Source organism: Canis lupus, chromosome 26 (assembly GCF_048164855.1).
Source record: "Canis lupus baileyi chromosome 26, mCanLup2.hap1, whole genome shotgun sequence".
NCBI classification, from domain to species: Eukaryota; Metazoa; Chordata; class Mammalia; order Carnivora; family Canidae; genus Canis; species Canis lupus.
In genome coordinates, this window is record NC_132863.1 from 35362289 (window position 1) to 35374954 (window position 12666).

Genomic DNA, 12666 nt, shown 5'->3' on the forward strand with positions numbered 1-12666 from the left:
ACTGATTCCCAAGATTGGAGGAGAGATGAGACATCTCTAAGATCTCAGACCTCTACGATGGTTGCTTTCTCTCCAGGTCTTTGGCCATGGCAAAGCAAATGGAGAACCAACATGGGCCTTGCTCCTGACTGCCTGCATCTGTGAGATTGGCATCCTCATCGCATCCCTTGACGAGGTCGCCCCCATCCTCTCTATGTGCGTGCTGGCCTCTTTCCCTCCCAATAGCTCTGAGGGAGGGGGCGTGTCTCTCTACCTGGATCCTCTGGTTGTGGCCCTGGATAGCCCACCCAATTGTTTAACAGTCTGTCTTTTGTTATATGGAGATTCATTCCCACATGGATCAAGGTGTGTTGTAAGGGGATTTGGCCTTTGAATCCCTTCTGAAGCATGAGAATGTGATTTGATCACCTCCTCAAATTCTTATTCTTTCCTGCCCTTTCTTCTCTTATGTTTCTCTTTCTCTTTCTGCCTCCCTTTGCATCTCTGTCTCTCCTGGGTCTTTTCTGTGTTCTAGGTTCTTCCTGATGTGCTACATGTTTGTGAACCTGGCTTGTGCAGTCCAGACACTGCTGAGGACACCCAACTGGAGGCCACGCTTTCGATATTACCACTGGTAGGTGCCCTGTCCCCTTCCCTGCCTGACAGAACCACCCTCTCATCTCCACCCCAACCCCCACCTCACCCCAGCCCATCCCCTAGGCCTAAGGATCCAAAACTCAAATAGGGATTTGACATTCCTCCATGTCTCCAGCTTTTGTAGCCCAACTAGCATGAGAAGGGTTCTGGAGAGGGTCTCCTTCCCTACCCTATCTAACTCCAGCTGTCTGAGCTCCAGCACCAGGGACATTTCTGCCAGGGCTCAGAAGCTGGGTCTTCCTCCATCATCCAGGACACTCTCCTTCCTGGGCATGAGCCTCTGCCTGGCCCTCATGTTTATCTGCTCCTGGTATTATGCCCTGGTGGCCATGCTCATCGCTGGGCTCATCTACAAGTACATTGAGTACCGAGGGTAAGCATAGGAAGGGGAGGGAATGGGGAAGGGTGGGAAGGGGTGGGGATAAAGGAAAAATGGGGAAGGGGAAGGAGTGATGGGTGGGATTGGGAGACAGAAGGCAGGAGCTGAAGGAGAGGTGAAGCTTTGAGAAAAGGAGGTGGCAGGATGGCTGCACATCTTCTGCCTTGGGGCAGCCGTTTCAGTGTGTGTGGTTCTTACTGATGCCCTTGGCTTTCTTTCCTGGTTGATCCCCCTCGGGCCCCTAGGGCAGAGAAGGAGTGGGGCGATGGGATCCGAGGCCTGTCCCTCAGTGCTGCACGCTATGCCCTCTTACGCCTGGAGGAAGGGCCCCCACATACGAAGAACTGGAGGTAGGTGGCCAGGCACTCATGGTAGGGCCCAGGGGAAGGACAGGAAGGGAGCAGGGTCTGATCCTCCTCATTTGCTTTGTATAATCAGTACCATTCCCACCACAGTGGTTTCCTTCTCAGCCCCAGCCGAGTCTGACCTTCCTTACCTGCAGCACCTGGGGCCGGGCTGAGCTACCATCGTTTCAGCCCTCCATTCATTCCACCATGTGTTTTAAAAATGTATGAATGCATGGTGTGTGCCAGGCGCCCTTCCAGTCTGTGGGACCTAGTGAGCTAACGGTTCCATGGAGAAGGCACACACAGAGACAGATGAATGTAATACCATGTAGCATTTGCTTTGGGAGAGGTGGCCTCATTCACTTTGAGAGTTACAGAGACTCCTAGAAATCTCTAGACTAATAATAATCCCTCTACTTTATTCGTGTGAAAGTCAGGGGCCAGAGAGGGTCTCATGGAAGGCTGTATTGGAAGCAGAATCTTAACTTCCCTCCTCTCAACCCAGGGTGTTTTCTAGCTGAGGGCTCTGCGAGCCTGGCCCTCACTCATCTCCCTCAGGTCACTTTGCTGAGAGTAAGGCCTGAACTCTGAACCATGCCAAGCACATAGTTGGCTGGCGCTTGCTGATGTCTGCTAACCTGGGGCTACCAGAGACCAGGGCTTTGCGTGATCTGTCTGTGAATTCTTAAATTCTTGACACGGGGTCTAGCCCAGGGTGCTTAGAGAATGCTCTTGAACTGAATAGATGAATTTGTAAATGGACAGTGGCAGGTGGATGTTAGATAATTAGGTGAATAATGCATGTATAGATAAATTAATATGGATACAAGTGGGTGACTGGTGGATAAAATGGATGGGTGGGTGAATGGATGGATGGATAAGTGAGGTGGATGGAGAGATGAGAAGGTGGGTGGGTGGATGTGCGTGTCTGGTTGGATGGGTTGATGTTCAAGGAAATAGATGGATGGATGTTTAGGTGGATGGATGAGGGATGGGGGTATAGGTGGGTGGGGCTATAGAGGACAGATGGCTAGTAAACTCACAGGGGTACCGTGTGTGGGTGTGTGGTGTGTGGTGGGTGGAGGTTAGGTGGGTGTTGAATGGCTCACACGACCTTGCATCCTCTGCAGGCCACAGCTACTGGTGCTGGTGCGTGTGGACCAAGACCAGAATGTGGTACACCCACAACTGCTCTCACTGACCTCCCAGCTCAAGGCAGGGAAGGGCCTGACCATTGTGGGTTCCGTCCTTGAGGGCACCTTTCTCGACAACCATCCCCAGGCCCAGCGGGCAGAGGAGGTGAGCCAAGGTCCTGGTGGGAGGGGAAGGGCAGGGCACTCAGGAAGACAGGTTTCTCTCTCTCTCTTTTTTAAAGGTTTTATTTATTTATTTATTAATGAGACACACACACACACACACACACACACAGAGGGAGAGAGAGAGAAAGAGAGAGAGAGGCAGAGACACAGGCAAAGGGAGAAGCAGACTCCCTGTGGGAAGCTCGGTGTGGGACTTGATCCCAGGACCCTGGGATCACGACCTGAGTCAAAGGCAGATGCTCAACCACTGAGCCACCCAGGTGCCCCTAAACGGGCCCATTTTATGGATAAAGAAACTGAGGCTTAGATAAGTCAGGGCATTTGTCTAAGGACAGAAAACAGAGACCCAGGTTAGGACTACTTGACTCCTGCTCCAGACTTCTCCCTGCCAAAATAGGAATCTTGCAAGTGCTTCCACATCCCTGATTCTTGCGATCCCTACACTACATGGAGTTGGCACTGCATTCACTTAGTACAGGAAGAAACAGGCCCAGAGAGGGAAAGCAGCTTGCCGAAAGTCACAAAGCTGGCTGGAAGCACAGCCGAGATTTATGCCTGGGACCCTGGCTCTGGGTCACCTGCTCCTGTCCCCATCCATGGGCCCATGCTCTCAGAGCAGTGTCTAGAGCCAGGGTGGGCAGGGGCAGGCCCCTCTGCATTATGGGGCAGTCGCAGGTGTCTGGAACCTGGTGGGTGGCGGAGGAAGTGGGTTCTGTCTTTGATCCCTGCCTCTCTCCCCTTGGGGCTGTGGCTAGTTATGGAGAAAGGAAAGGGGGCCAGAGAGAGGCAGGGAGAGATGGGGAGGGGCACCCCTAATGGCTTGTGACAGTTGCTGTTTCTGCCTCACTGGGCCGTTCACACCAATCTGTCAGGGCCCAGAGCTGGAGGCCTCCACTGGGCAGCTTCCCTCAACATGCAGTGGCTGAGAATGTGCTGTGTACTAGGCATGGGGAGATGGGGGATGTATGAGACTGAATCTCAGCCCCCAAGGCGCTCACAGGCTAGTGGGAAGCTGGAACACACCCAGAAGGCTCCAAGCCCGTCTGCTGTTGATGGGGCTTCACTGGAGTTCACATCATCAGAGCAATAGAATGTGTTGAGTGTTTACAGTCTGTCAGGCAACATTCTACCTTACATCATGTCTTGTAATCCTGCCTGTTTCTAAATGACGTAGTGGTCACGACCCCCATTTGACAGATGGGAAAACTGAGGCTCGTAGAAGTTAGGTGATTTGCCCAAGGTCCCACAGCCAGGAGGTGGCAGAGGTAGGAGCCGAAGCCCTCTGGCATCAGGGTAGTAGTTCAGGGTATGGGGGATGGAGTCAGGGCTCTGGAGTGGAATGGGGACACTCATTAGCATGTGGCCGCAAGCAAGTCTTAATTCTTTTGAACCTCAATAGCTTCATCTATAAAACGAGAGCATCAAAAACACTAACCTCATAATCCAGGTGCAATGTACATTTAAAATGCTTATCATTAATGCTGACTTTTAAAAGTTGTTAAAAGCAAATTGTCTGGGCACGCAGAGAAGCCCGGTTCCATTCTGGTCTGGGTGGGGGGTGGTTTCTGAGAAGCTAACATTTGGGTTGAACCAGGTAGGGTGGAATATACAGTGGGAGGGGGAGGTCTGGAAGGTGGTGGAGGGCTGGCAGTGCTGGCAGGGTGCGGGGAAGTGTTGGGTAAGGTTGTGAAGAGCTTTGATGGACCAACAAGGAATGGGGGTCATGGGTGATGGGGAGCCATGCACGATTCTGGTGCCAGAGGCTGACCTGATCGGAGCTGAGCTTCAGGGAGATGGGGGTGATGGAGGGGAGAGACAGGAGGAAGGGAGGCCCCGAGGAGGAGGGGCTGTGCAGGGCCAGGGAGGCCTGAGGCTCAGCCTCATCTGACATGCTGCCACCCCCTCCCCGCCCCCTCATCCCCAGTCCATCCGGCGCCTGATGGAGGCAGAGAAGGTGAAAGGCTTCTGCCAGGTGGTGATTTCCTCCAACCTGCGTGATGGTGTGTCACATCTGATTCAGTCTGGGGGCCTCGGGGGGCTACAGCACAACACTGTGCTCGTCGGCTGGCCCCGCAACTGGCGGCAGAAGGAAGATCATCAGACGTGGAGGAACTTCATTGGTAACACTGGGTGGGCTGGGGGCAGTGTCGGGCTGTGGCTTCTCCTTCTTGGGCCCTGGGGCTATTTCCTAGACATGACAAGTGTGGAATATGCAGGTGTTGGTGTTCAGAGCTGGCCCCATGCCAGAGGCTGTGCTGGGTGCTGGGGACTCAGGTGTGAACCCAGGGTAGTCTGGGACCCTGCAGAGCTTGGTGGGCCCTGGGAGGGAGTCAGTGGAGGGCAGTGGAAACAGCTACAGCCATGAAGTCAGAGAGGCCTGGGTCTAAACCTCGCCTCTGGCCCTTCCTAGCTGTGTGCTGGTTCACCAGTGACTTCCCCTCTCTGAGCACTAGATTCCTTGGTAATAATATAACTACCATTTGTAGACTGTGTTCTGTGTGTGAGACAAGTTGAGGCTTTCTCTAAGCCTCTCGTCCCCTCAGCAGTCCTGTGAGGGCTATTACCTGTTATCTCTACTTTACTGGTGTGAAACAGGCACAGAGAGATTGAGGATCCTGCTCTAGGTCACGTAGCTGGTTAAACTAAAGGCTGCCCTACTGACTCCAGGCTCTTCTGTGTCCTTTATAGTTGGGTCATAGTTAGAAGGCAGGGGGATTCCTGGGTGGCTCAACAGTTTAGCGTCTGCCTTTGGCCCAGGGTGCAATCCTGGAGTCCCGGGATTGAGTCCCACGTCGGGCTCCCGGCATGGAGCCTGCTTCTCCCTCCTCCTGTGTCTCTGCCTCTCTCTCTCTCTCTATGTCTATCATAAATAAATAAATAAATCTTAAAAAAAAAAGAAGGCAGTTTGGAGGATAAATGAGGTGCACAGAAGAGTTCCTAATAGGAAGGGCAGGTGGTGTTATTGCCACTTGACAGATGGCAAAACTGAGGCCCAGCGAGGTTGAGAGGTTTTCCCAAATCCAAACAAGATTAAGTGATGAAACCTACATGGATGCTGGTTTTCTGATGACTCAGGCCAAGGCCAAGGCAGGGTGGGGTGAGACGCTGGGAGCCAGGAGCCTCTGTGACTGCTGCTTGGTGCGGGAGGGGACCAGGATCACTGCTTTCCCATCTGGCCCTCTCTCTGGCCTTCTCCAGAGCTGGTCCGGGAAACCACAGCTGGTCACCTGGCCCTGCTGGTCACCAAAAACGTTTCCATGTTCCCCGGGAATCCCGAGCGCTTCTCCGAGGGCAGCATCGATGTCTGGTGGATCGTGCACGATGGAGGCATGCTCATGCTGTTACCCTTCCTGCTGCGGCACCACAAGGTGAGGGCGCTCATGGCTCCCCGGCTCTGGCCAGGGCCGGCCTCCCCAAGAGCTCCTGGGAAAGCAGGCTGATCACCTCCCTTAAACTGAGATGTTAGGAACTGATTTGGTCTCCTCTTGCAGGTGTGCTTGCGTTGTAAAGGAGAGCAATGCTCCGCCCAAGCAAGGGATACTTTAATGGGGGACCCTTACCTAAGAAGGGGAGTTTTTGTAGGGAGAGGCCGCTGAGATAGAGGATTTCGGGTCTGTGTGTATGTGTGGGAAGGTGGGTGAGAAGGGCGAGGGACGGGGCCTCTCGAGGTTCTGACTCTGGATCTCCTCACTCCATCTGGGCTGGACCTTTCTGGGTCCCCTTCTCCCCTCCAGGTCTGGCGGAAGTGCAAGATGCGTATCTTCACGGTGGCCCAGATGGACGACAATAGCATCCAGATGAAGAAGGACCTGACCACCTTTCTGTACCACTTACGTATCACCGCAGAGGTCGAGGTGGTGGAGATGGTGAGTGCCCAGGAGCCATTCCTGAGCCTTCGGAGTCCTCCCTGGTCCTCTTTCCTCTTGACCCCACACCAAATAAGGCAACTCCCAAATCCATCAGCTGATGATGGTGGATCCCTTCCCCACCTTCTCCACCTCTCAGACTCTCATATAGTCACCCAAGAGTCAGTCTGTCTGTCCGTCCGTCCATCCCTCCCTCCCTCCCTCCTCTTTTATAATAGTCATGTCATTGTATGTAAAGCACTGTCTCATGCACTATATATATATATATATATATATATATATATATATATATATATTTTACATATAGTAATTCTCACAACAACCAGTGAAATAGATACAACTATCAACATTTTCATTTTATAGATTAGGAAGGCACAGAAATGTTAAGTAATTTACCCAACAGTACAACTAAGTGGCAGAACCAGGATTTCAACCCCAGCTGGTTGGCTTCAGAGTCCACGCCCCTCACAATTACACTACAGAGCCCCTTGTCCATCTTTTCCTGCAGTTTATTTATCCATCCACCCATCCCTCTGTGTATTCATTAATGTATTCATTCACTCAACCACCCATTCATCCATATACGTATTCATTCATCACCATGTTCCTTTAAAATTTCTTCCCCTTCTCCATTCAGCCAGGTAATTAATTAATCTACTCATTCACTAATTCACCCATTCATACTCTTGGTCCTGAGTTGGGCTGAGCAGGGAATGAGCTGCATTGCCTTCAAGGAGCATTGCCCTGTGCTTCATCCTTGCCTCCCACAGCTATTGGTTAACCTAGGTCATTAAACAGAGAAGCCCCAGCTTGGCAGAAGGAAGGGGGTCTGCCTCCCTTCCCTTGGCCTTGCACCCGAACTCACTGCTTTCCTCCCTTGCCCCCATCCCTGCCCGCCCACAGCATGAGAGCGACATCTCGGCTTACACCTACGAGAAGACACTGGTGATGGAGCAGCGTTCCCAGATCCTCAAACAGATGCATTTAACCAAGAATGAGCGAGAGCGGGAGGTAAGGTTGCCCCGGCTGGGCTCTGAGAGCCTCAAGCTCCTGCCAGCTCTGGGTCTGCACAGTAGGGATGGCCCAGGGCTCATGCTCCTGGTCACTGGCACGGCCTTCACCCTAGAGCATTACTCATCACCCTTCTTCCTCTCAACCCCCCCTCCCAGCACCGAGCTTCCTAGCAGCAGGGGCACACTGCAGCTGCACCTACCAAGCCTGCCAGCCAGGATGCAGAGGGCTTTGGCATGGGTGACAGATTTCCCCCTCTGAATGTGGTTTCTGGGGCCCAACGGAGAACAGTGGAAGCTAAATATGTGTGGATGATGATTCCTCAGGGACGTGGGCTGCGAGTGTGGGGGACAAGGGATCATGTGACAGACCCTGTGAGAGTGGGTAAGAGATGGATATTTAGGGATGTGGCTAATGGTGGGAGTTGGGGGCACACTTCCTAGGATGTGGTTGATGGGTTCTCAGGGATAATGACGATGAGCCTCCCATGGGGTATGGGTGTAAGATTGCCCAGGTGTGAGTAACATGGGACCACTAGTCCCTTGGAGTTGGGACGAAAGCCCCACCTCAGGGAACAGAGTCCTTGGGGGAAATGAGCCACGGTACTCTGGGACTGAAGACTTTGGGGGCAGGTGACAGGGTGCCTGTGGAATGGGTGGCAGATCCTACAGGTGAGGGTGACAGACCATGGTTGAGGGGGCCTCCCAGGTGTGAATAATATATTTCTCAGATTGTGGTTACTGGGTGCTCAGGGAAAGGACTGATGGGTACGTTTTTGAGCTGGGAAAGATGAATACTCCGAGGATGTTGTCCAGGGGTGATAGTAAAAAAAAAAAAAAAAAAAAAAAGAAATGGCAAGTGCACTGACCAATCACAACTGGTACCGGACCATATGCTAAGATAGAGCCTTGCTGGGCCAACTGTTAACCCTTTGGTTGCTGGATGGTGGGGAGGTCAGGGGTTCTGCAGATGAGTTGGAGCGGCCAGGTCAGTGGGCCAATAGCTATTTGGTATGCAAGCACTGCGACATTTTAACAACTGGTACAGTTCCCGAAAGCGTGCCTCTGTGGCTGAACATCAGCTCCCACGGTAGCTCCTGGCAGGGAATGGGTGGTGAGTGAGAGCAGAGCTGGTGCTAACCTGTGTCACTCCCTAGATCCAGAGTATCACAGATGAGTCTCGTGGCTCAATCCGGAGAAAGAATCCAGCCAACACTCGGCTCCGCCTCAACGTCCCAGAAGAGACAGCTGGTGACAGCGAGGAGAAGCCAGAGGAGGAGGTGTGCAGCTGGGTGGTTTGGCCCCAGCCAGTGGGAGCAGAAGCTTTGGTCTCTAAATAGGAGTCACGTGCTGCCCTTTCCTTCATCTCTCAGGTGCAGCTGATCCACGACCAGAGCGCTCCCAGCTGCCCCAGCAGCTCTCCGTCCCCGGGGGAGGAGCCTGAGGGGGAGGGCGAGGGAGATCCCGAGAAGGTGCATCTCACCTGGACCAAGGACAAGTCGGTGGCAGAGAAGAATAAGGGCCCCAGTCCGGTCTCCTCCGAGGGCATCAAGGACTTCTTCAGCATGAAGCCGTAGGGGCCTGGAGGCCGGGGGGTCGGGTGGGGTGGGCCTACAGGGTCCTTGCTCCCCATGGCAGAGCGAGCGAGCAGCGGAGGTCCCCGCGGAAGACTGAGCCCAGACCTTGTCTGGGTTTCCCCATCTGACAACCTGGGGGTTGGGCTGGTGGCCGAGGGTCGGCACTCCCAGGTGTAGGCAGTGAAAGAGAGGAGGGCGTGTGGCCGGGAGAGCGGGACCAGCATGCCCTGGCGCGGGGGGCAAGTCCTCAGTCCCTCCTTCCTCCGCTGACCCCTCTCTCGTTCTTCCTCTCGTTGCTTCTCTTGTGTTTCCTGAAGGGAGTGGGAGAATTTGTAAGTGCTTCGGATTTTTTTTTATTCGCTCTTCTGGGTTGGCCGGGGCCCCTGCTCTCCTCACTCAGCCACGAGCCCTCAGTTCGTGCCCCTGACCTTTGGGGTCTCCGGAGAGGTGTGGGGTTGAGCAGGTGCCGGGCGCCCAGGGCGCCTGGGCCTGGGCCTGGGGAGGGGGGCGCTGGGTCCAGCTCTCCGCCGCCCAGCTCACGCGCCCTCCCCGCCTCCCGCCTCCCGCCTCCCGCCTCCCGCAGGAACCAGTCCAACGTGCGGCGCATGCACACGGCCGTGCGGCTGAACGAGGTCATCGTGAAGAAATCCCGGGATGCCAAACTGGTTTTGCTCAACATGCCCGGACCTCCGCGCAACCGCAACGGTGACGAAAACTGTATCCTGGCCCTAAGGTGCGGGGTGGGGGAGCGAGGCGGGCGTCGGGGGGCCGCGGTCCCAGCCCTGGGGTGGAAGAGCCGAGCCCGTGGGGGGGGGGCTCCACCGCGACCTCCGGCCGGCGGGGGCGGGGCCAGGCGTTCTCCTTGACGCGCGCGCAGACATGGAGTTCCTCGAGGTGCTCACCGAGCACCTGGACCGGGTGATGCTGGTCCGCGGCGGCGGCCGCGAGGTCATCACCATCTACTCCTGAGAGCCGGCACCTGCCACGCGGGCCCGAGCGCGCCCGGCCGGCGGCCCCGGAGCCCTCGCCGCGCCCCCTGCCGCTGTCACCGTTTACATACAGACCCTGTGCCCGCGCCCGGCCCCTTTCCCCGCTGCCTGAAGCCCGGAGGCCGCGCCGCTCGGGGCTGACTCGGAGAGGACCGCCCCGCGCGGAGGCCGGAGCCCGAGCGCCCCTTTGGCGCGCTGCTCCGCGGGCCCAGCCTCGCCCCGCCGGAGGAGACGCTGCAATAAGGCCGGGGAGGCGCGGGGCCGACCCTCCGCCGCCCCCGGTCCTCCTCGGCGGCCCCGCGGGCGCGCGGCGGGGGGGCTGCCTGGGCCCGAGCGGCCGCCCCTCCCCCCGGCGGGGCCGCGCCTATACATAGTGTACAGGAGACATCGCGTGTATTTTTAACGTCCCCATATTTCTGTGACTAGAAGCGCAACGGACTTCGCCCGCCGCTGTCGAGCTCTCGGGCTGGGGCGCCCGGGGAGGCAGCGGCCCCGGGAGGCTGGGTTTTCCCGGACGTCCGCGAGTTTGGGAGCAGAAGTGCTTTCGGCCCAGGCGGGAGTCGCGGTCCTGGCCCCTTGGCGCCCCCGCCCCGCTCTCGCCGCCTCGCCCTTCCCGCGCGCCCCTGGCTTCCGACCTGCCCGCGACTTCTGCTCCGAGAGGGGGTGAGCCGGCGTCGGGCTCGTCCTGGGCCCGCCTCCCCGCGGCGGCGGGGGCGCGCGCGGCCGCCGGGACAGGGGCGGGGCTCCCCGGGGGTGGGCGCCGGCCGAGGAAGCCCCGCCCCCGTGCCTTCGCGGGGGGCAGGCGTCTCCGCGTCAGCTCGTCGCCTGCTCGCCCGACCCCGTGGCTCCTCGCCAAAGACTGAATCCGGGGAGCTGGAGGGCGTCCCCTCCCCGGAGTTGCGTCCCTGGGACAGGCGAGGGAGGAGGGGGGCGGCGATTGGGTTTAGGGCCAGACCCACCGGGGAGGCCCCAGCGCCGCCCCTGGTGTTCCCTCTTCTGTCCCCGTCCGGCAGCTGGCAGCTCGGGGCGCGGGGACCCCGTCGCCTTCTCCGCGCCCCGGGGCCGGGCCTCGCTGCCCAGCAGCGGCCTCCAGCTGCGTCTCCCAGGCACCTGGGCCTGAGGGAGGGCTGGAGTCGCCATGTGCTTTGTTCTTAGCGCCTCTGCCCTCCTCCAACTAGGACCCAAGGCCTTTGGCTTCTCCAACTCCAGTCCTTGGCGCTTTTGCTCCAAGCAGCCCCATCAGAGGCGCCCTCTATCCCTAGGGAAGGCGCATTGGGCGGGTTCCCTTCCCCCAGGGCACGATACTAAGGGGGCAGGCCCTGCATGCTCGTTCCAGCGCCCTCTGGGACTGGGTTCAGTACCTCCAGCCCCAGGGCCCTGACATTTGCACCTAGTTAGACATCCTGCCCGCCTCCCAGAACTGGGGCTACTGGGTACTCCTGACCTCACCACCTCCTTCTCTTTGAGCCCAAGAGCTGGAGCTGTTGCCATCTATAGACTGGGCCAGGTGTGGCTGGAGGTAGGTCTGGATATCTCCCCGTTAGGCCAAGGCCCTCTGAGATTTGATGAGGGGGCCAGATAGACTTTTTAGAAAGTTGTATTAGGACACCAGGCCGCCCCCCTCCCCTCCCGGCCTCTTCCTGAAGACTGCCCTCCCAGAACCACAGCTGGGTCCAGCCTTCCCAGCGAAGCAGTGGGCTGAGCAGAAGGGGAACGGGGCTGTATCAACACCAGTTAGGGAACCAAAGTTATGCTGTCTGGGCCCGGAATGTCTGGTTGGCAAGAGCAAAGTTTCCGTTGATGAAGACAAACATCCCACAACAAAACCCAAGTTTTCTGTGCTACATGTGCAATATTTGTTATGAATGTTATCACAAGTCACTCATCAAATTATCTTTATAACCATTGTAGCTAGATGTTTCATGTCCATTCAAGTGACTTTTATTCCGAGTGCAATATTTCAATAGCCTTGTAGTGATAACTAGTGTTGCTTTTGTTTTAGACGATCTATGTGCAGGGCAATGCAATGAAGTTGAAACCCTTGTATATAGGAGAGGTTGCAAACCAAATCAAGATTATTTATTACTATTATTAGGCCTGCCTTTAATTTTCAGTGTGTTTCAGTATTCCGCATTCTGCCTCAGTACTGATCTTGTGTTCTTCGTGCCAATACGGAAAGGAGCGCGTTGGTTCTTTCCTTCATTGTTGAATGCTCCCATTTAATGCTTTACAGCTTTTACTGTATTTTTTAGACTCCCGTCTGCACAAAATGCAATAAAAATAATTTTATTATACCCTTTACAGCCTGAGGTGTGTTGTTTGGACACTTAAGGGGGAAAGAGGAATAGGTGGGAAGAGGGGTACTCGAGGTAGCTCTTCAGGAGCCTAGTTTGCTCATCACATCACACCCTGACCTTCACTGACAGAAAGGGGCTGGTTGCCTGCTGTTCAGACTGCCGTGGAGCCCTGTCCTGGAGAGCACTGCCATCATCCTCCTAGAGCAAGCACTCAGCAGGTCAGGCTTGGCACGATCCCTAGCCCAC

General features: G+C 56.1%; 1 protein-coding gene across 5 annotated transcripts in view; it reads left to right on the forward strand.

The window, feature by feature from the left end:
* SLC12A5 (solute carrier family 12 member 5) overlaps positions 1–12422 on the forward strand; it is a 36679-nt gene extending 24257 nt beyond the window's left edge. For 4 of the 5 annotated variants that reach the window (XM_072801278.1, XM_072801281.1, XM_072801280.1 and 1 more), the window contains 14 exons: positions 77–195; positions 515–613; positions 890–1009; positions 1261–1365; positions 2493–2661; positions 4606–4801; positions 5880–6049; positions 6416–6547; positions 7451–7558; positions 8715–8837; positions 8931–9130; positions 9452–9466; positions 9718–9851; positions 10012–12422. In XM_072801278.1, coding sequence (XP_072657379.1) covers positions 77–195; positions 515–613; positions 890–1009; positions 1261–1365; positions 2493–2661; positions 4606–4801; positions 5880–6049; positions 6416–6547; positions 7451–7558; positions 8715–8837; positions 8931–9130; positions 9452–9466; positions 9718–9851; positions 10012–10103 — 1782 coding nt within the window. In that variant the 3' untranslated portion in view covers positions 10104–12422. The remainder of the gene's footprint in view (positions 1–76; positions 196–514; positions 614–889; positions 1010–1260; positions 1366–2492; positions 2662–4605; positions 4802–5879; positions 6050–6415; positions 6548–7450; positions 7559–8714; positions 8838–8930; positions 9131–9451; positions 9467–9717; positions 9852–10011) is intronic. The other variant, XM_072801279.1, reaches the window with a different exon arrangement.
* Positions 12423–12666: the final 244 nt, after the last annotated feature.